We start from the raw sequence: 20,773 nt of genomic DNA on the forward strand, positions 1-20,773 counted from the left end.
GTTCAGAAGTATGTACTGAGTTTACAGTAGTAGATATATCGGGTCTTGTATTGCTGTTTAGAGCTAGTAATGTTATGTTGTTAAACTGCAGTTGGTGCTCTAGACTAGTTGATAACCAGATGTATAACAGTTTGGGGAATGTAGTAGACAAGGATTCACAAGGACGAGATCAAATTTTATGAAATTATACATTTTATTATGTAAATATCTTGTAAATAAAATTCATTTATGACAAAATCCGATATGGTCAAATTATATTAAAAGTGTTTGTTTTCATAATCTACATATAAAAGTATCTTCAAAATAGTGCTTAAGTTAAAATTACATCAAGAGAGGTAGACCATAAGAAGGTATTATAATTCCTTCTGCTTTTTTGAGATACGTAACCCAACATCTGTGCAATATGACAAATATGTGAAACTGTCACTTAAACTGAACACTTCCACTATCTTTTGACAATTAAATTTACTAACCCCAGCCAAAGTAAGTTCATCCCAGGTTATTTTTAACTTGATTGCATGAGAATAATTTGCTGATCTAAACTTTAACACACACATCCCGCCCCTGTAACAAGTGCTACATTGCTATCTTCAGTCTTGGTGGATCTACAGCAGGTCCACAGTTAGCAGCATCTAGCTGATTATAGTCTTCTATTAAATCAGACAAAGATGAAAGCGCTTCAGGGAAATAGGACTGATCCATCCCATCAATATGTAGGTAATGGTGAAGGTGAGCCTGCAAGAATAGATGTTACATTAGTCACATGATTTACAGGAACACTGAACAAAATGAATTCAAGTCTTCTTCCAATTCCATGTGCAAAACTGGTTATAACTTTAATGTAAAGATCTGTTGTGATAATTTTTGGATTAAGGGTTAACAACAACAACAACAAGAATATCACGCACAATCTATCCAGCATGTGTGTACTGTAGCTGGGTATGTGAGGGATTTGACTTCCTACTTTCGCTCTCTTTTCCTCCAGTTCATGTCCATGTGCATTTGCACCACAGTCACCCAACCATTTATTTAACTCCAAACTGTATTATAACCCCTTGTAAGTCCAAGTGAAGCATGTGGAGAGGCTACCATTAGTGCAGCATATTTCCACATACCACTTGTAATATAAGTACAACTGAACTACTTATAATGACAATATTACTTCTCATTATGTGGCATACCTTTTTCTTGTACAGCCTTGTGAATCTCTCCTTGAGCTCTACAAAAGTAGATTTCACACAAGTGTTATTTGCTAGCGCCAACAATGAGTGGGAATGACCCACAGGTGGTACTGAACAGAGGCCAGTTTTCCATCCTTCTTGATTCCAGGAGACAAACTGAAGTGAAGGTTTCAACCTGCAATATGAAATTAGGAGACTGACATGAAGGCAACAGTAAAATAAACTACACAAAACATGAACCCTAAATGCACATTTGACTCCACCCCCCAAGTGGCACTTTCATGGGCTTTCAGCTACTGCTGTGCAACCGATCTGGCTGAATCCTAAACATAATTGGACCAATTTCTACCAAATCCAGATTAGCTAAAGGCAGCTACAAATCACTACAGAGTGGGTTGGGTTGATGTGAATCAATCTGAACTAAAAACAGGCTCTAAAAAACCAGTGTTGGAATTAAATACAGGTAACCCCCCATTTACGCGGTGGCTACGTTCCGAGGCACCATGTGCATCACTGAAATAGCATATATTTGAAACCACTGAAAAAGCCTGCAAACACCCTGTTCTGCGCATGCCCTGCCCCTTTCTGTGACGTTTTTGGATCATGATGTACACGTGCAGTTGTGCACATATTGAAGGTGCGTAAATGGGGTGTGCGCGCCTATACAGAAGAATGCTGGGTGTGAGGGAGCTAGACTTTGCTCATTAAGACCTCCAACTTCCAACCCAGGATTAGAATCTCATCCAATGTATTTTGTTTTCTGTCTGTCTTTATAAACAGGCTGTTGTGGGTTTGTCAGTAGGTCTTGTGAGACAAATGTATCATAGCAAAGGCTTTGAGCAGTCACCCTGCCCTGCTACTTCATAGATACCAGTGCCAGACCGGCAATGAGCCGAATTACTATACTGAAATGCAGCTGAACAGGCCAAAGAGCATGAGAATTGGCAGGACTGAGCACTCAACTGACTGTACAGTCTTCCATACACAAACACGAACATCTCTCTATGTGTGAGCGTATTTAGAAAAAGCAAACTTTAAAAGGTTGCTAGCACAAAATCCCCCTCATCTATTTACCTGTCCAATGTGTAGCAAGGAGGGGCTGCTATGCCTCCAAATTTCATTTAACTATGTGACAAAAAACAAAATGCTGTGGTTGTTTGGTTTTCCAAATACACATGAATGGGAGTACCAAATATTTGAATTTCCAGATCCAGTCAAAATGGGTCAGACTCCAGACTGATTTCTGCCAGATCAGGATAAGTTGGATTACCATATCCAGCCCCAAGTTAATTAAATGCTCAGTTATAGTATGTGATAGTGTTGATACCTATTTTCAGGCAAATATGTTATGCTACCTTAGCATTTAACAGCATTTATTTGAAAAATTATATACATATGTACATAAATATATGTGACTAATTTTTCAGTCTCTGTAGGTTATTGAGAATATAGTCTTTCCCCTCTCCCTCTGGATGCAGCTGTGCCTGCAGGAGTGGATCAACATAACCTTAATAAGCTTACTGGAATTTGATCCTACAAATGAACACCAACTGTGAAGATTTGCTGTATGAGCAGTTAGCAGTTTCTCTTCTAATGTATGATGTGTGCAAACCTTTCAATGTTTCTACGAAGGTCTGAAATCTGCACATTTCCTCTGACTAACAGGGCACAGGCAAGGTACAAACTGTGCTTTGGGTCAGCTCGTAACAGTTGGTGATCTTTGCTAAAAGCATCTGAAAACATTTGGTCCAACCTAAGAGAAAAAAAAAGAGTATCTGAGAATATGCAGCTGAGAAAACTTAGCAAATGTCAACACAATCATAATTTGTCAGCAGAATAATTCTAGGTATGCATCAAATAAAAATAGAACACTATTTCAATTGAAAAGTATGTTGAAGATTTAAAAATAACAAGAGTACAAGATTCCTGTTACTTTATCAGGTGTTACTAAACACATTCCATTTTATCTTCATGTAGTTAGCAACTATCACTCACATGTCAAACAAGGTTACCCACCTTCGAGAGGGCACATTAACATCAGCCAACGTATACAGAGGTGTTAAGCTGGAAACAAGATAATGAAGTCGAGGAAAGGGAACCAAATTCATGCTGATTTCATTAAGATCCATATTAAGAGATCCTTCAAACCTAGCAGAGCTGTATACAGATAATGCAAGAGTTATAGAAAAAAAGTTTGGACACATATATTGCAGCATACAAAATCACGCTTTTGAATATCTGTAAGCTTACACTGCGAAATGTGTTGCAATCATTTCATTGTAAAATTTTCACTAATTTTCCAGCTTCAAGTAGGGCAAAATCCCTTAGCAATATAGAAAGAAACAACACCCTAGGGGCTACTTGAGTATTGCTTGCTGTGTTCAGCTGCTGCTACAAGAGCTTTTCCTCTTTGTACTAGTGAAGCAGGGCTATTCATCTCTGCTGTGCTTCCCTCCCACATCATACCGTAACAGTTGCACTACAAGCTTCTATTCAATTATGGGATGGAAAAGGAACGTCTCTTAGTATGTTACAATAATGGGTACAGGTAGACTAGACCAGTGTTTCCCAACCTTTTTTGGGCAAAGGCACACTTGTTTCATGAAAAAAATCTCGAGGCACACCACCATTAGAAAATGTTTAAAAAATTAACTCTGTGCCTATATTGACTATATATAAAGTAACTCTCTTTAATAGGAATCAAATAAACACAAATAAAGTATTTTATAATTACTTTATTATGAAATAGTAAGTAAACAGAAATATGAAAAATTATAAAATACTTTATTCAGTGAACCTGTGAGGGCCCGCCCTTTGCGGCAGCCGATTGGCTGCCGCCGTGGGCAGTTAATATTAATGATGTATCATTTTTGTGCTTCATGCTGTGGCCACAGACATGTGATCTGATGGTGAATTTGGGGTGACCCAATGCAAAAATCCTGAGAATCCCTGTGGATCCATGTTTTGTAACCACATTTTTGCACCACTGCAGCCCCAGGCAACAGTGGGTGCGTGATTTTTGGAGGGCAGGCTGTAGCCATGGACATGCTATGTGATCTGATGGTGAATTTTAAACCACATTTTAAGTGGGGAGGGAAGGAAAAACACAGAACGGACAAGGAGCACGAGAGGGGTGTGCAGAGAAGCAGCTGGCTAAGAATGCAGGAGAGGGGTATAACGGGGAGGGAGGAAAGGAAGGCAAAAGTTTTCCCTCACCTACTCACCCAAGCCAGCCAGCTCGCAGGCTCTCTCTCTCTCTCTCCCTCCTGCCTGCTTGCCTGGAGGGGAGGGGCTTTCCCTGCTCTTTGTTCCGTTTGAGCAAGCACAGCAAGGAAACAGAGGCGGGTGGGCAGTAAGACCCTGAGGCAAGTGCGGCTTGTGCTTGCTCAGCAGCTTCTTCACGGTGCTCCGCGGAACGGTGTTCTTCATCCTGGCGGCGGCGGCTCCCTCTCTTTCCTCTCAAGCAGAGCGGCCTTCCTGCTCCAGCCGCGCCTGCGCCTGAGGAGTTTCGAATCTGCCGCCGCGCGCAGGGTGACGTCACGGCCGCCGCCGGGCCAATCCGCCTGCTCGGCCCCGCCTCCCTTCTTCTCGCCTCCCTCACGAGAGGAAGCGCCTCCCTCGCGCACGGCGGATGCAGCCTGAGCAGAGTCCCCTCTCGCTTAGAGCAGTGTTTCCCAAGCGGCACACGAGGCAACGTGTCGCGGCACACTAGTGTGCCGCGGAACACCGGTTGGGAAACACTGGACTAGACATGAGAGAACCTGGGTCTGCCAAACAGAAGAAATGTAAGGGGAGCATAGACATTTTACTACACAAGCTACAGGTGACATCCATTGATTTCAGTCTTAGCAACCACTTCTTATCTAATTAAAATTTTCAGAAGCTCACCTTGTCAAGTTCAACAGTAAGTTGGCCACAATATTGTTCATAGCATCAAATGGTTTCTCCCGAGAACACTTTATTCCACCTGCACTTGACGTTACTAAGCTGGCTGGCTTTATGGTTGATCCTAACTTTCCACAGTTGGTCATCTGATTAATTTTGCTAACAATGTCAAATAAAGACTGGAAAAAGCATAGGTGAAAAAGCTGGTAAATTTTTTTGAATGCAAAGCTATCCAACTTACAGCAGACTCCTAGGCATAACTACTCAGAAAGTCTGCTGGATTCAACAGAGCTTACTTCAAGGTAAGGGAAAGCTTTAATATTTTACTCAGTTGTTTCAGGTAAATTTTAAAATGAAGAATAAACAAAGAATAACTACATTGCACTTAAAACTGTAATCTAGAAAGGCTTTAATACATTAATACGGTATTATAAATTCTTACTTCATTTTCAATTGGCAATACACAGTCTGCATGGTCACTGAGTTCTTTCATAGCCAATACACTGTTATAAGGAGATGTAATGACATCATCCTCCCGGGAAGGATAAACTGAAGTAACAAATCTATATACTTCTGGAAATTCATCCTCAAGAAGCTTTAGTACAAATGTACCAAGACCAGATCCTGTCCCTAGAAGCAAGGATTCAAATAGTTAGAACGACAAGAGTACATGAAAAAGTCTTGTGTGGTATTCAACTTCCTTTGGATTTTCTTACAAGTGAGAAAGGTTTTTATTTTTATTTTAAAGTTCACCAATTGAAAGTTCAGACGATGCAAATATTGTCTTCTACTGGAAAAATTATGAGCGCTTAAGGTAGCAATTCACCAATATCATTTCTTTTGATAATGAGATTGCAGTATGGACTGCAATCTCAAATGGTATCCAACATTTGGATTTAAAGAGATAACCCAGATTTGAAGGCAGTATTTCCTTGAGACTTTCTAATCATGACTGGCTTATTATTTTAAGCAAACACATTCAACATCATAAGAACTATCCAATTTACAGTATTTTACTGAGCAAAAACATTTCTGTTGTGTTCTGTGCTTGTGATAGAAATATACTTATTGCAGAAATACATTTTTTTTGTCAGATTACAATGAAAACATCATTATATTGCTCATTTAGAAACTGTCAATGTATTCTGTACATTACAATGTTGTCCTCAAAAGAATCTTCTAGCATAGGGTACTATTATTCACAGATCATAGATTTCAAGGATAATCACTTGCCTAAGGTCACCTAACGAGTTTATGACCCAAGTAAGATTTGCAACTGGGAGTCTGGCTGCACAAGAACCATGCTCTTCTCATGTAAATTACAAAGATGCTGACAAAAGAGTTTTGGTGCATAACATGTCATTATGCAGCAAAGCTTTTAAGATGCATTATATAAATATTTTCTGACAAGGAGGTCCAGAATTCAATCACCAGATTTCTATTGGTTATAGCTTTGATTCAGGAAACGTCTACTTGCGTGCCCCAAGCTCATTGCACAACACAGCAAACACAAGAGGTCAAAGGGAACTCTTGTTTGTGCTGGGTTGGAGACAGACAAATCCTCCTCCAAGTACTCTAGTATGCCCAGAGGATAGGGGAGAGGTGATGGTCCCATCTTTGATCATGTGCTGGGTTTGGAGCACTAGAGGCGGTCCTTAAGGTCATGAACACTTAAGCTTTTGTTTCACCTTTTATCATACTTACCCCCTCCCATGGAATGAATGACAAAAAAGCACTGCAGACAGTCACAATGCTCTGCAGTCTTTCTTAGCTTTTCAACAATATCTTCTTGGTATTGACATCCATACACTTTGTGACCCACAGCCCTGTAAAGAGGAAACATTTAATATGCTACCCTTCTAGTTCAACTCTGACAATTCTAGTTTATTTAAAATGTTTTAAATTCTTCAAGTATTTTTATGCCTATACAGAGTTCCCCCCACTGAGTTTTTTAGTCTTAACAGAGCAACAATGTAGAAAGGTTTACAACTTAAAAATTAAATGAAATGAAACTGAGGAGAATTTGAAAGCAGCTTTAATTATGCTGGAAATAGCAGGCTGAGCCCCATTAAAGTCAACCAGGGAAAAGGCCTTCTGGCATGTACAGGGCTGACTCAGCAGCTGTGTGTCCATGGACACTCTTTGCCTCCCTAAACAAAAAGATAATGGATTCATGTTAAAAGAGCCGGGGGATGGGACGGGACAGGGGGAGATCAGTGAAACAGCATGAAACAAAATAATATATTACCAAAAGCTTTTTACCAAAAACAAAAAGATCAAGAAAATAAAGGTATAACTAAACCATACAGTGTTCAGTGTGACCAGGATAGAATTCTAAAGAACTGCCTTGTCTTTTTTCTCTTGGCCTTCTGCTGCCTGGTTAAGACATTTTTATTCTAAGTGGAATTTGACCCGTCAAGATGAGGTTTAGTGGACTAATCCTTTGTCTTAACTTGTTTTTAATCTGATGTATATCTTTTTTAGTATTTTTACTATTAGATGTATTATTATAGAATTAATTTATCTGTTCACACTTTCCCCCCTAATCATCAAGTTTGATCTTCTGTTCAGAATCTCCCCTTTCATTATATAATCATTCAAAAGCATTTTTTATAAAGTTTAGATTTCTTTGACTTAAATTTCCATCTGTTTCCCTTCTTCTCTTTAGTCAGCTGTTCATATCTGTAATTAGATTACCATTTGACCTGAATGAACAACACTAGGAGTAGAAGAATACCAACACAGTAATATGATACATCTGTTCATGGAAATTCACAAAACTGTTTTTTTAAAAAAGAATAGCTATGTAGATATGACATACTGGCAGAATAGTTGTTAGTTATGTTTTCAAGTTTTCCTAAAGGTAACAATTAAATAAAATATTAACATCGCTGCAGGAAGTTAAAAGACAGAAATGTAGGAGTTCTGCTTTCAATTTCCATCTAATCTGTGTAAGAAATTTTTGTATGAAGATTTGAGAGGAAAAAATTCTATCCTCACCAGTTGTTCCCTGAGCCAGAAACATCTGTTATCAGCTGCTTGCTATCAAAGACATCTCTCAATGGCCCCTGCAGAATTTCATTCACTACACCCTCTTCCATGTCAATCAGGAGAGCCTTAGGGAGCAGAACAAAAAGAATTTGGACTGAGAACGTCTGTCTTTAAAAACATTACGCAAAATTAATGAAAAAGATAAAGATAAAAAATGCTTTCTTTAATTTCAGCACACCCTTGGAATAAAAAAGCAGACTTCAGAAGAATATCTCTAATTTATTTGCCTCAGGATGAAATTTAATAAAGGATAATTTTGGCAACCCTGATTTAGCACAACTCAAGAATTAAAATGCACATATGCAACACATAAGGAAACATGCTCTTGCTAAAAAATAAACAAATTAGAATGATCACTATTATGTCTCAGCAAATTTCCTTTTCAGAATGGTACATAACTTTTAATCTTTTCTTATTATTTATTTCAGTCTTTTCTCCCCTGTATCAAATGCTCTTGGGGCATATTCCAAAAAACAGGTAGCAGAATAAAACATCTTAAAATCACAACCAACAATAAAATTAACTACTAGATAGACCCTACTATAATTAGCACAACCAAAATGGCAACTTAAATACCCATGTTTTTAACTTGATGCTAAGCGGCAAGGGGATGACATTCTGTAACCTGAGCGCACTACAGCAGAAACCGAGACACTATTGTATTATTGGGGTTCCGTTCCTGACTCCTGTGTGCATCCACAGAGCACCTAAGCCTGCCCTGCCTTCTTCAAAAGAATTGGACATGTGCAAAATGGTCACCACGGGTATTTTCAATTTAAACACATTGAAGCCAACAGTACTTTATCACTAGCTAAATGTACATAAAATAAAATGGCACTGCTAATGGTACTTTGATGTTTACCGTGTTTGGAGAAGCAGCAATTGTGCCATTAGCTATCTGATAAAGAGAAAATTATTAAATCTAGCTTACAAACTTGCTCATCTTCTGATGAGCTTTTATTTATTTTTCTAACCGGGCTCTTTAAGTGTGGAAATGACGGTTGGATTGAAGGGGGAAAACTGTGCATGCGCAGTTCAGAAGGTTTGTGCGTCTCATAGCTGGATCAGTGTCAGTTTCTAAGGAACCTGCAACATTCCTATATAATAATAATAATAATAATAATAATAATAATAATAATAATAATTTATTATTTGTACCCTGCCCATCTGGCTGGGTTTCCCCAGCCCCTCTGGGCGGCTTCCATAGAAACCAAAAATACACTAAAATATCACACATTAAAAACTTCCCTGAACAGGGCTGCCTTAAGATGTCTTCTGAATGTCAGGTAGTTATTTATCGCTTTGACATCTGATGGGAGGACGTTCCACAGGGCGGGCGCCACTACCGAGAAGGCCCTCTGCCTGGTTCCCTGTAGCTTTGCTTCTCGCAATGAGGGAACCGCCAGAAGGCCCTCGGCGCTGGACCTCAGCGTCCAGGCAGAACGATGGAGGTGGAGATGCTCCTTCAGGTATACTGGGCCGAGGCCGTTTAGGGCTTTAAAGGTCAACACCAGCACTTTGAATTGTGCTCAGAAACGTACTGGGAGCCAATGTAGGTCTTTCAAGACCGGTGTTATGTGGTCTCGGCGGACGCCCCCAGTCACCAGTCTAGCTGCCGCATTCTGGATCAGTTGTAGTTTCCGAGTCACCTTCAAAGGTAGCCCCACGTAGAGCGCATTGCAGTAGTCCAAGCGGGAGATAACTAGAGCATGCACCACTCTGGCGAGACAGTCCGCGGGCAGGTAGGGTCTCAGCCTGCGGACCAGGTGGAGTTGGTAGACAGCTGCCCTGGATACAGAATTGACCTGCGCCTCCATGGACAGCTGTAAGTCCAAAATGACTCCCAGGCTGCGCACCTGGTCCTTCAGGGGCACAGTTACCCTATTCAGGACCAGGGAGTCCTCCACACCAGCCCGCCCCCTGTCCCCCCAAAACAGTACTTCTGTGTTGTCAGGATTCAACTTCAATCCATTAGCTGCCATCCATCCTCCAACTGCCTCCAGGCACTCACACAGGACCTTCACCGCCTTCACTGGTTCTGATTTGAAAGAGAGGTAGAGCTGGGTATCATCTGCATATTGATGGACACCCAGTCCAAACCCCCTGATGATCTCTCCCAGCGGCTTCATATATATATTCCTTGTGCTTGCAATTTGTTTCTTTTACTTGGTTTCTCGTTTGTTAAAATATACGTTTCTGGAAGCCATTATCTTTAGTTTACCGTTTAAAATTGAACTATAGGATTTGTTTTCAAACAAATAGCAAAACATATACCCAAGTGCACATACATATAGATATAATAAAACCTAAAATTTCAGATATTTCAGAGGCATACAAAGTATAAGAATTGACAGAATCAAAGATGTTTCCCCCTTACGCGTGCTTTTAAGGAATAGATTTTTCCTCTGCAGTCAGCGCTATCATCATCTGTCCTAGAAAAAACAGAAGCAAAATTAATAAAAATCATGGAAGAGGACTACACCTAAGCTATCAGAGTATTACAATTTTCCCCTTTCACTGAAATTAAATTAAATTGAAAAGCAGAATAACAAGAACTAATATAAAGACTGTAAACTTTATGAATTTCACTGCTCTTGCTCATTTTATGGAAGCCTGCCATGCAGAAGTCAATTAGGCTTTTCTTAGCCTAGGGATGGAAAAAACATCACCTGCTTAATTTCTGCAGTTGTGTAGACAAAGGAGAACTATTAAATAAAACCTGGCACGCCTACCAATTGTAAGCAGTTATATATTTTATATCTTGGTTAGAGCAAACTGCAAAAATCTAGGGGTTAACAGTTTCATGAAGGCAAAAACCAGATTCAGGTTAAGTATAAAGCACTTTTCCTATAGTGAAACACGACAAGCAATGGTATTAAAGGGCACAACATTAGTAACTCAAACTGGAGACTGAAGGGCTCAGGATGCGAGGACAACACTGACCACAATCTTATTGAGGCAAGTTGATACTGCAAAATGTGAATTACTCCAAAACAATGAAAACCAAGCACCAAAGCCCTTTCAGTACAGGTCAGACACAAGTAACTGATTGTAATGTATGCTGACATGACTGGACACAAGAACCTACCCACTGATACCCACGGCATCTACAAAACCCAACGGGAAGGAGAGAAATAAAAATAATAAGTGGGGCATAAACTGAACAAGAAATCCACAAAGTAAATGCTGGATCCCTGCAATTTTATTTTTGTGACGCAGCACAAGATGCTAATTAACTTGCCTGCAGTAGTGCATAGTATGATGAAGCAACATTTCTCTATGGATCCCAAATATTGTGTTGTTATTTATTTTAAGGGCATCTTTAATAATTTAAGATTGTTCATAAAAAGAAAACTTACCTGGTATTCACATTTCTAAAGAAACTGCTTAATGCTTCATCGTAAATTCCTTTCTAAAAAAGAATCATTCAGTAAGTAAAACTTAAAGTGTGACACTTGTGCTAAAACAGTATGCATTCTTAAAACTATTTAACTCTTCTGAGATTATACATGCTCCTAACATAAAGCATCATGTATGCCACTAAAGTGCAAGCAGAGCTCAAAAACATGGAATCCACAAATTATTTCATATCTATAGTGTAAGAGTATGACTCTATATAGAGAGAACATCACAGTAAAGCAATAATTTTGGATTTTCTTCAGGATGAATTAATGCTTTAATGCACATCTGGACTTAAAGGCTCTCAATATTTATTAGTAAAATTTGGAGTGAGGTGTCCAGCCTGCCCTGGCAACCCCTCAGGCATCTGGTTGGCCCCTGTGAAAACAGGACTCTGGATAAGGTGGGCCACTGGTCTGATCCAGTAGGCTCTTATATTCTGCAAACAGAGCAAGTGGCTGGGATCAACTCATCCTAGACTCTTCTCCTCTGCAAGAAAATGACAGCTTTTTCATCAGTAGTCTGGTGACCCAGGTGACCCATTTGAATGATCACGCTTGCCCTTCTTAGCCAATAACAGCCAATAAAGAGTTGGCTAGTGGGGTCCATTTCAATCGGGTTTCAGGCCCAGTTTCGTAATGGAAATTGCCTTGGTCATCCTGATGGGATGATCAGTTCTTGGAGAGAGGGGAGAACATGCCCCTATTGATTTTCCTGGACCTATTGATGGCTCCTTATTTAATGTTCCGATTAGTTAGCCATCCCTTCTTCCAGGATACTGCATTTCACTAAGCATGCTCAGTCCTCACTGGGCCTTTTGTTGTTGTTCCCTTCAGCTTTTTAATAAAGTGTTTTCTGTCCTTCTGCAAACCTTGAGGTTCTCTTGTGCACATCCCTAATCTATATTAATTGTGCCACTTTGGCCACACAAGCTTTAAAAGAATGGTGCTCATGTGTGGAGATCTTGTGTTCCACATTCCAGCCATTCCCTTCGTCCTTCCAATGCCCATTAATCTCCCCACGTTTCCCCCAACAGCATTCCCTGGCCACCGGGTATATTTAGTCCCTCGCCTAGAGCAGGCGAACGAAGACACGGGAATGCCAGAACAAAGGAAAAGGCAGCTATTTCTAAAAATGACTTGAGTAAGAATAGGATTTGCTCTTTTAAACAAGCAGCCATTTTAACTCCTCCACTGCGGAGCTCAGGGACAAGTATTAGCTGAGTGCGTTAAAAATCGCGCCAGCGCACGCGCCAGGGCCACGCCCACAAACTCCAAAGCGCGGCGGTTTAACGGACACACCTTTCAGCGGCTCCCTCAGAGGGAGCAGTCAAGCAGGCATGCGCGTAAAACGTTCCGGACCGTTTGCATTTTACTGAGCATGCGCGAGCTGACTGGCGTTTTAATTCTCCTCTCAGTCGTCAGGCGGTTACCTTGTTGACGGCGGCGTGTTCCCGCAGTGCCAGATCCCAGAAACGGCATCCTATCTGGTTGCCACACTGACCCACTGTGAGGTGAAAAAGCAAACTGAGGTCAAGCTGCCGAACAGAGCAGAGTGGCGTGAAAAAGGGCCAGAGAGGGGGGAGGGAGAAGGGGGCGGGAGAGAGCACGCGCGCGCTCACCCTGAACCACCACGGACTGCGTCATGTCTTCCGTTGGCGCGGATCTGGTTTCTAAGGCCGGCGAGAAGTGTAGTAGCCCCGCCCACTACGGACGTGATGTGAGGAAAGTTCCCCGCGTTGTGTCGCAGAGGGGAGTTCCGGCCGCACGTTCTGCTGTCGAGACGCGCCGCGAACGCTCGTAGAGCGTTTTGTTCTTGCTTTGCGCGCATGCGCCGCGCCGCAAACAGTGCTTTCCTGCCCTCCGGTTCCCTCGCTATTAACAGTTATCCGTTTGTAGACCGCGGGCCACGCCCACTTTGGCTCGCTTTGTTCCGACCTCACGGTCGTACTCGATGCAAAGGAGGGCGAGGCGCATGTCAGAGCAGGGGTTTCAGCGCCTCGGTCCCGCTAGCCTCTGTCGCCCCCTGCAGGACAACTTCTTTCCATGCGGCTGCTTAAAGGTCCGGGAGTCCCATCGCTCTCCCTTCTTATCTGGCCACCATCTGGAAATGACCGTCTGGAAGCGAGTAGAAAACGCGAAGGGAAAGGATCTAGCCGTTAAGCATGTCGCGTATGAATACAAAAGAGTAACATTTTATTTTTTAAAAAAAGTTGGAATCAAAACGCATGTTTTGATCCTGTGCATGCATTGCAAAATAATCTGTTCAAAATGCACGGTTCTGTTCGAACAGCGCATCCCTTCCATTTCATAATATTAAAACCAAATTACAAAACGCCGAAAAGGCAGGCTTTAGGTGACCCTCCTCCTACGCTCCCACCTGGACCATGCGCTGTACTTGGTGGGCTCCTCGTTGATATGTTGTAAAAGAGACAAGCTTGGGGACTAAATAGGGAACTGCAGCAAATTGCTTCATTATTTGACCCAATTGTGCAAAGGCACACAAATTCTCAATCACAAGGGTCTGGTAGGTTATCACACTCCTGTGACAGGAGTGCATTGTGCTGCAAAGATCACAGTTTTGCACTGAGAAGTGAACTGTAATAATACAGTCACAAGAACCTAGAGCACTCTAATAAAGAAACATTTTAGCAAAAAGTATCCAAAATAGTTAATACAGTTTCACAATGCCTGTGAAAATAATAAAAGCTAGTCTTTTAATTCAAAATTGAATATGAAGTTTACAAACAATTCTGCTTCATGATTTTGTAGGTATATTACCTTCAAGTACTAGAACAGACAATCACCTGTTCCATTTTTCCTTTCTACTTGTTTTCAGACCTGAGGATAGGAAGTATATTGCTGACCTTCACCCTTACCCCAGTGCAGAGGGTGAAATGAAGCAGAAGCAAAGCTTGATTGCATACACAAGTTGATTGGAAGAGACAGCCTTGACCTTTCATGGTATTCCCCTAAATAATCCCCCCAAAGAAATGCATTAACTCTGTTCTACCTGTATACAGGCTCTGTATCTTGTACAGAAGCATGACAATGGATGTTGCTGTGTTTTTCCCCACAACAGTCAAGTGTCTCTAAGTTTCAAATAAAAGGGTGAAGCTTCTTTGCTCTGCATGACCTGTCCATCAGTTCAGACTAGAGATTGTTTTGGAGAAGATTCCATTAGGTGTACTCCTACCTAACCCTTGGGAAGCTCATTCTTAGTTCAGATTACCTGCTGGTGGACCAAACAGGATAAATAATATGTTGCACTAGGGAAGATGGTTGGTAAATGAATAAAGTAGGGCAAATGGTTGCGCTGTCCTGAGGTACCAGTCATCTTTATAAGGTACTAGTTTCTAGAGATTTAATAACTTAAGATCTCCATATTTGATGCAAAATGTATTGCTGCTAATGCTTTATAAGGAAATAATGTATATATAGCAGATATATAATTTAAAGCTTTATTTCTTTATTCTTTCTCATTTTCCTCCTTTTTACATTTCCATAGAGATTATTCTGCTAAGGTCAATCAACTGCCATTGTTTTGGCTTTCATTATAGAGAAATAAAGGCACAAGCATTTGAGGCATGCAGTTGTTTTATTTGAAACAAGAATTACATTTGGAATTTAAAACATTTGAAATAGTTTTTAAATGAACACTCATTCAGTGTGCTGAGTACAGCTTGTTTTAAGGTATAGGCTGGAAAATCAGAATTTTTCAAGTGGAAAATGATTGTTCAGGTTTTGTTTCTAGTTTCAGGGATAAATGCATAATTCTGCCTCCAACTTAGTATGTCATTTTGTCCTTAACTGAAAATCTGATTTCTTAATAAGAGTGCTAAGAGTAAAACCATGTAGCTGAAATTTATCTATAAAACTAATATGAGCAAAAAAAAATTAAGGAATTAATTACATTTGTCAGTTATGGAAATGACTTATAGTAAGTTCAATGCATTCAAATGAAAATTGAATAAAATATCAGTTTTCCTGTGATAATTGTTTTCCCCAGTCTAATTGAATGAAGAATAAAGAGACCAAACAAAACGATTCAAAAGACAATTGCTTGTGAAGCATGTCCATGACATAGTTTATTTTGTAATGTACATGTAACAGATTTATTCAGTACAAACTACAAGCACAGATCCACTCACAGCACAGGCAGAGCACCTGTGCATGAAGGATCCCAATACAGTTCAAAAGAGATCTGTTTCCCCCCTTTCCCACCAATGGGTGCATCTAATTACATGCACATGTGGCAACACTCCTCTTGTAGTGTGCCTTGCAAGTTATTGAGGCTTCATGAGTACTGCACTGGGCAGAGAGATAGGACGGGATGAGGATTCTCCATGCATTTGTTGTAGATCCATAGTGAATACAGTTGACTCAGGAGTTATGTTCCAGGGATAGTGTATAAAGCCAAAATCTTGTATAGTCAAAAGTCATGTGCCTTACACCTCCAAACTCTCTCCCAAGGCAAGTGCAATGAATAGTGGGATTGCCAGTGTTTTTTCTGCTGGGAGCTTGCACTCTTAAAAAAAAAATCCTGGCCAAGCACATAAAGCTGAATTCACACAAGTTAATGTGCATAAATTGCGAGTTGACTGTAGTGACCAAAGGTTTTAGCAAATCTGCAGCATATGAACTGAAATTAAACCTTTGGTTCTGCTAAACCTTTTAAAAGATTTTAATTTACTTGTTCATAGCCAATGAACATTTCAGTGCTCTTAATACACCTAGAAAGGCTTGCTACCCAGACTCAGTTGGGGCAGAATTGACAAAATGATTTTAAGTGTGGGGGAAGCAGAAATCCATATTTGAAGTGCAGTTTCTTTGCAATAATGAGCAAGGCATTTGCAGTGTCACAATAGAAGAAATGAAGTTCTCTGTCTGGAGCCTCTTGATACAGATGGGTGGGTTTCTGCTTGGGCTCCTTGCTGATTCACACAACAGCTATAATTTTGTGCAGAATTGGGCATGCCTAAATCCGTTATTTCAGTGGGCTTGGTGAACCTATACAGTGGTACCTCGGGTTACATACGCTTCAGGTTACATACGCTTCAGGTTACAGACTCCGCTAACCCAAAAATATTACCTCAGGTTAAGAACTTTGCTTCAGGATGAGAACAGAAATCGTGTTCCGGTGGCGCGGCAGCAGCAGGAGGCCCCATTAGCTAAAGTGGTGCTTCAGGTTAAGAACAGTTTCAGGTTAAGTACGGATCTCCAGAACGAATTAAGTACTTAACCCGAGGTACCACTGTATCTGCTTAGAATTAGACTTATAATAGTCATTCCCCAGCTGCCCTTATGTCCCTCAGTAATTTGGCACATTGCAACATACTTATAATTTTTTTGGAAGCAAATTCCAAATGAAAAAAGAATAATGCTTTATCGTGTACATATAGTGAGTGATATATTTTTATTTCCTTGGTACTAAGAATTGAAGGTAGCACAGTTGTTTTTCACCTTTGGGGCTGTACAGGCCCCTGCAGTTAGCAGTTCATCAAGTGGCAGGACATAGGTTGATGCTCACAGCACCACTGACCAAAGCTGCCTTACTGAAACTTACTGGTCTTTCATCAATCATAAAGTTACGGATGCATCCAGTAAAGGAACTGTGGGTGGTAAGGCTGAATGTCAGGAGAGACTCTGTAGAGAGGTAAAAATATATATACATAAGTCATTCAAGAACTCCATTATCAATATAAGATCATGCTAGGACTGGTTTAACTAAAAGAGACAGCTGTGTAAAACTTGGAATGTGGTTTGTTTGAATGGTATTGCCCTTGTTACTGCTATTTACTTTGATATGTATATATGTATGTGTGTGTGTGTGTGTGTATGTTTGTATTTGTGTGTGTGTGTATAATTTATAAATAGATGTCAAATAAAGGTTTTCAATAAACTAAATTATTTTAGTCTTATATTTGTATTCTGTTATATTGTCAATCACTTGTATTGAAATTATGGTACTCCTTCTAAAATATAGCACAAAGATGTATAGAAAGCTACTCCATCCCACCTCCAACAACAAATCTTTATTACAGTTGTAGACCAGCATAAGGAGGGAGGAGTACAATCATTTAAAATCTAAAACCCCCTCCCCCAAATTATAGATCTTTGCTAATGAACAGCACAAGGTATATGACCATTACTTTAAAGAATACTTTTTTAAACACACACACACTAGATTAATCTTTGAAAATAATATTAAAATGAGTATAAATCTTACCTGGCACTCCTCCAACAAACACAGGCTCCCTGTGGTCAGTTGCTCTTGGATTTAATGGTCCTACTACATGATTTACTTCTGAATCTACATCCAGCTGTACCACATTAGCATCTCTAATAACTGTCATATGAAGCAAAAAAGAATAATATTCTGTTATATTGTCAACCACTTTTCTTGCATACAAGCATGCAAGCATACAGTACTCATAAACATATGAAAATCCCAAAGAACTAGACTATTTGCCCATGGCCTGGATATGCTCTCATATCTGAATAGCTCAGTAGGTCCCAACGTGGATCTTATAACTCCAAAGCATAGCTGTCAACTTTCAGATTTGAAAATAAGGGATCAGCAGCCTCACCTGTCCCGGGGACAGTCTATGGGATATCTAACAATCCGGGATAGCAATGGGGAAACAGCGCTGGAATAAGGGAATTTCCCGCAAAAAAAGGGGAAGGTTGACAGCTATGCTCCAAAGCCATGAGCAGGATTCACCTAACAAATCCCGTAAGTGGATGCTGTGCAAGCGCTTCAAATTGCACCATGGGGCTTTCCCCCTTCTGCCTCTGAAATTAGCTGGGAGGGGACTTGCGAGAACCTCAAGAACAGCACGTTTGAGGAGGAAAGGGGGGGGGGGCGTTGCTGTCTGACAAGCTGAAATGCTGAAAATGGAAATGACATTTAACCTCCCTCCCATGCTTAGGACAAATTACATACATCCTAATATAACATGGCATTCTTCTCCACACCCTGTTATGCAAGTAGACTAGAAGCAGGGAAGTAGATAATGTGACAGATATTGCAAGAGATGATAGGAGATTAATTGGATGTTTTCCATTTTCAGTAGCAGCCAGACTCTTAACCACAGAATTTTGGATACATTGTCACCCTTTTTCAGACCAAGCACTACCTGATTTCCACACATGCATGGCCTTATAATTCTAAGTCATTTACATACATGACAGGATTCAGAGCCCTAGCCAGTAATGTTCAAGGATGCTGGGAGTTGTGCCCCAACATCTAGAGGGAGCACCCCATCAACCACCCCTGATTTAGAGTACTGATGAGAGGGAAGATCAGGAATCAACACAGAACAGGACTTTAGGTGTTCACTCACCTGCAATTCTGTGCCATCGGCCATCACAGAGATTCTGTTTTGGTGTAACTGAGGTTGAGAAGTCTTTGATGCCATTGTTCAGCTTCACAATCACCTGGGAGAACCATTTGATTCACATTTAAAACCTTAGTTTTGACTGAAAAGATTTAATTATCTTAAAAAGCATAAAGCAGTGTAAAGACTTTTTAACAAACTGTTCTCCAAATGTGTCACCATGAAATTATACCACAGGCATAAGATCTATATTTCTTCACACTTACAATGAAATCCCATACATGTATATTCAGCTGTCAATTTGAGTTTCTCAGGGCTTATTTCAGGTATGTCTATAGGATTGCAGTCTAATTCTTGCAAAAATCTGGATGGTTGATTACCACCTCCAATGTCTACACGAGGTGAGGCTGAGAAATAGTGGCTTGCTCACCTAGTGAGCTTTTTTTATCATGGCATAAATTGATTTACACCATACCAGCACTACCATAGCCTTCAGATGAAATATTTCCAGCATTTAAAACACAAAAGGAAGCTAATAAATAAATAACATAAAGTAATTGGTTCTCAGAACCACTTAGCACTGCTACATTACACTGTATAATTCATTGGAAAAATGTGATCTTTCCTAAGCTTGTGCCCAAAATAAAATATAGTGACTAACAAAACAGAAATTTTACATTATAGCAAAACCTTTTAGCTTCTACCAATATCAGTTGCTGTGATAAAAACGATTCTGTTTCTATGGTGGCAGTTACAGAGCTTTGAGGATGGATTGCTCAGAAGGACTTCATTCGCTGAAGCTAAGCAATGCTGGTACTATCCTCTAGGCTGAGGCTTTGCTATCCAGAGTAAACTTGTCTCAAGGACCGTATAATGCTTTCATAGCTATCTAGTTCTTGAGTTCTTTGGCTTTTTTTGTTACTCCCCCTTTTATTATTCAAGGACACTCAAACACATTCACAGGAAATGGTATTTGTGATGCATGCTATAAAGAAATTATCACTTGATCCAAAACTAAAGAAAAATTACCTAGCTAGCCTAGTGGTGCTGCCAGGCCATTCAGCAGACAACACAGCCGGGCTGGTGTACCAAACTACCATCTAAAAAGGGCTTTTCATAAGACCATTGAGCTCAGGGTCTAAAATCAACTAGGGCTGCAGTCCCAACCACATCTACTCAGAAGTGAGTCCCACTGAATTCAGTGGGGCTTACACCCAGATAAGGGGGGTTAGGATTGCAGCTTAACTGCGCAGCTCCTAACCTGCAATCTCTTAGCAGTTACTGGAGACCACAGAAGGGGAGAGTGTGTGCTTGGATCTTGCTCGAGGGTTTCCCACAGGGATTTGCTTGGCCACCATGAAAACAGGATGCTGGACTAGATAGGACCTTGGTCTGATCCAGCAGAGCTCTTCCTGTGTTCTTAGGTAGCAGCTGTAAATTTTGAATTTTTAAGGCAGCAACACAAAATGTCAAATATTTCCCCCCTTCATCTTCACAGTGTTTTTAAAAACTGATGTTACAACTGAAGTTTTTTTTTTTAATTGCGTGGACTCTTAATGCACCTGAAACAGAAGAATTACAACTAGTGTATATTGTGTCTTTTATGGGTAAATGGGATCCCCTTTTTGAGAAATTAGAACCTGTTGCTGTTAAGAGCGTATTTTGGTTTGTACACAGCGAGCATTCGGAAAGGCCTGCATATAAGAATGTAAAGGGAAATATTAGTCCTCCTTCATACCTGCCCTTGTTTCATGTGTACATTCAGGAATTCTCCATTTATACTGTGTGCATGCATCAGGATTCCTGAACTGCTTCGAGGACGGATTTCAAAAATAACTTCAAATTTCAGCCCCAAACTGAAGGATTCATCTGTAGGAGAAAACCATGACAAATCACAGAATGATTTTGTGTGGTGTGT

The 20,773-nt window shown here is 40.4% G+C and overlaps 2 protein-coding genes and 1 long non-coding RNA gene across 11 annotated transcripts in view; 1 reads left to right on the plus strand and 2 right to left on the minus strand.

Moving 5' to 3' along the window:
- Positions 1–274: 274 nt before the first annotated feature.
- On the minus strand, positions 275–13,658 carry TUBE1 (tubulin epsilon 1). Of its 7 annotated transcripts, XM_081857219.1 has the most exons (12): positions 13,138–13,658; positions 12,949–13,022; positions 11,477–11,529; positions 10,495–10,549; positions 8,067–8,182; positions 6,771–6,892; positions 5,509–5,696; positions 5,070–5,245; positions 3,198–3,338; positions 2,794–2,934; positions 1,182–1,356; positions 275–735 (listed from the first exon to the last, which is right to left on the minus strand). In XM_081857219.1, the coding sequence occupies exons 1-12, from the start codon at positions 13,160–13,162 to the stop codon at positions 577–579; spliced, it is 1,425 nt and encodes a 474-aa protein (XP_081713345.1). In that variant the 5' UTR covers positions 13,163–13,658; the 3' UTR covers positions 275–576. The 7 variants fall into 7 exon arrangements, with proteins under 7 accessions (XP_081713345.1, XP_081713350.1, XP_081713346.1 ...); XM_081857224.1 differs by lacking the exons at positions 12,949–13,022; positions 13,138–13,658 and adding an exon at positions 12,818–12,914 and having other exon boundaries at positions 10,495–10,544; XM_081857220.1 differs by lacking the exons at positions 12,949–13,022; positions 13,138–13,658 and adding an exon at positions 12,818–12,914.
- Positions 12,903–20,773, plus strand: part of LOC309339369 — a 555,996-nt gene continuing 548,125 nt past the window's right edge. For all 3 annotated transcript variants that reach the window (XR_014155247.1, XR_014155248.1, XR_014155249.1), the window contains exons 1-2: positions 12,903–13,029; positions 14,355–16,560. This is a non-coding gene — a long non-coding RNA (uncharacterized lncRNA). The remainder of the gene's footprint in view (positions 13,030–14,354; positions 16,561–20,773) is intronic.
- The window catches only part of LAMA4 (laminin subunit alpha 4), a 78,779-nt gene continuing 73,580 nt past the window's right edge, over positions 15,575–20,773 (minus strand). Inside the window, 4 exon segments of the mRNA XM_081857569.1 lie at positions 15,575–17,161; positions 17,745–17,864; positions 18,862–18,955; positions 20,594–20,724. Coding sequence (XP_081713695.1) covers positions 17,016–17,161; positions 17,745–17,864; positions 18,862–18,955; positions 20,594–20,724 — 491 coding nt within the window. The 3' untranslated portion in view covers positions 15,575–17,015.

Source organism: Podarcis erhardii (assembly GCF_964252035.2).
Source record: "Podarcis erhardii genome assembly, chromosome: 3".
NCBI lineage: Eukaryota > Metazoa > Chordata > Lepidosauria > Squamata > Lacertidae > Podarcis > Podarcis erhardii.

What these genes read in the sequence shown, in the direction of transcription:
- TUBE1 (XM_081857219.1), bottom strand. Translation starts at nt 13,162, where the DNA reads ATGACGCAGTCCGTGGTGGTTCAGG. An exon ending in TTTAGAAATGTGAATACCAG is followed by an intron (nt 10,550 to 11,476) that starts GTAAGTTTTCTT and finishes TGTTTTTTCTAG; the next exon opens with GACAGATGATGATAGCGCTG. An exon ending in CAAGGCTGTACAAGAAAAAG is followed by an intron (nt 736 to 1,181) that starts GTATGCCACATA and finishes CTATTCTTGCAG; the next exon opens with GCTCACCTTCACCATTACCT.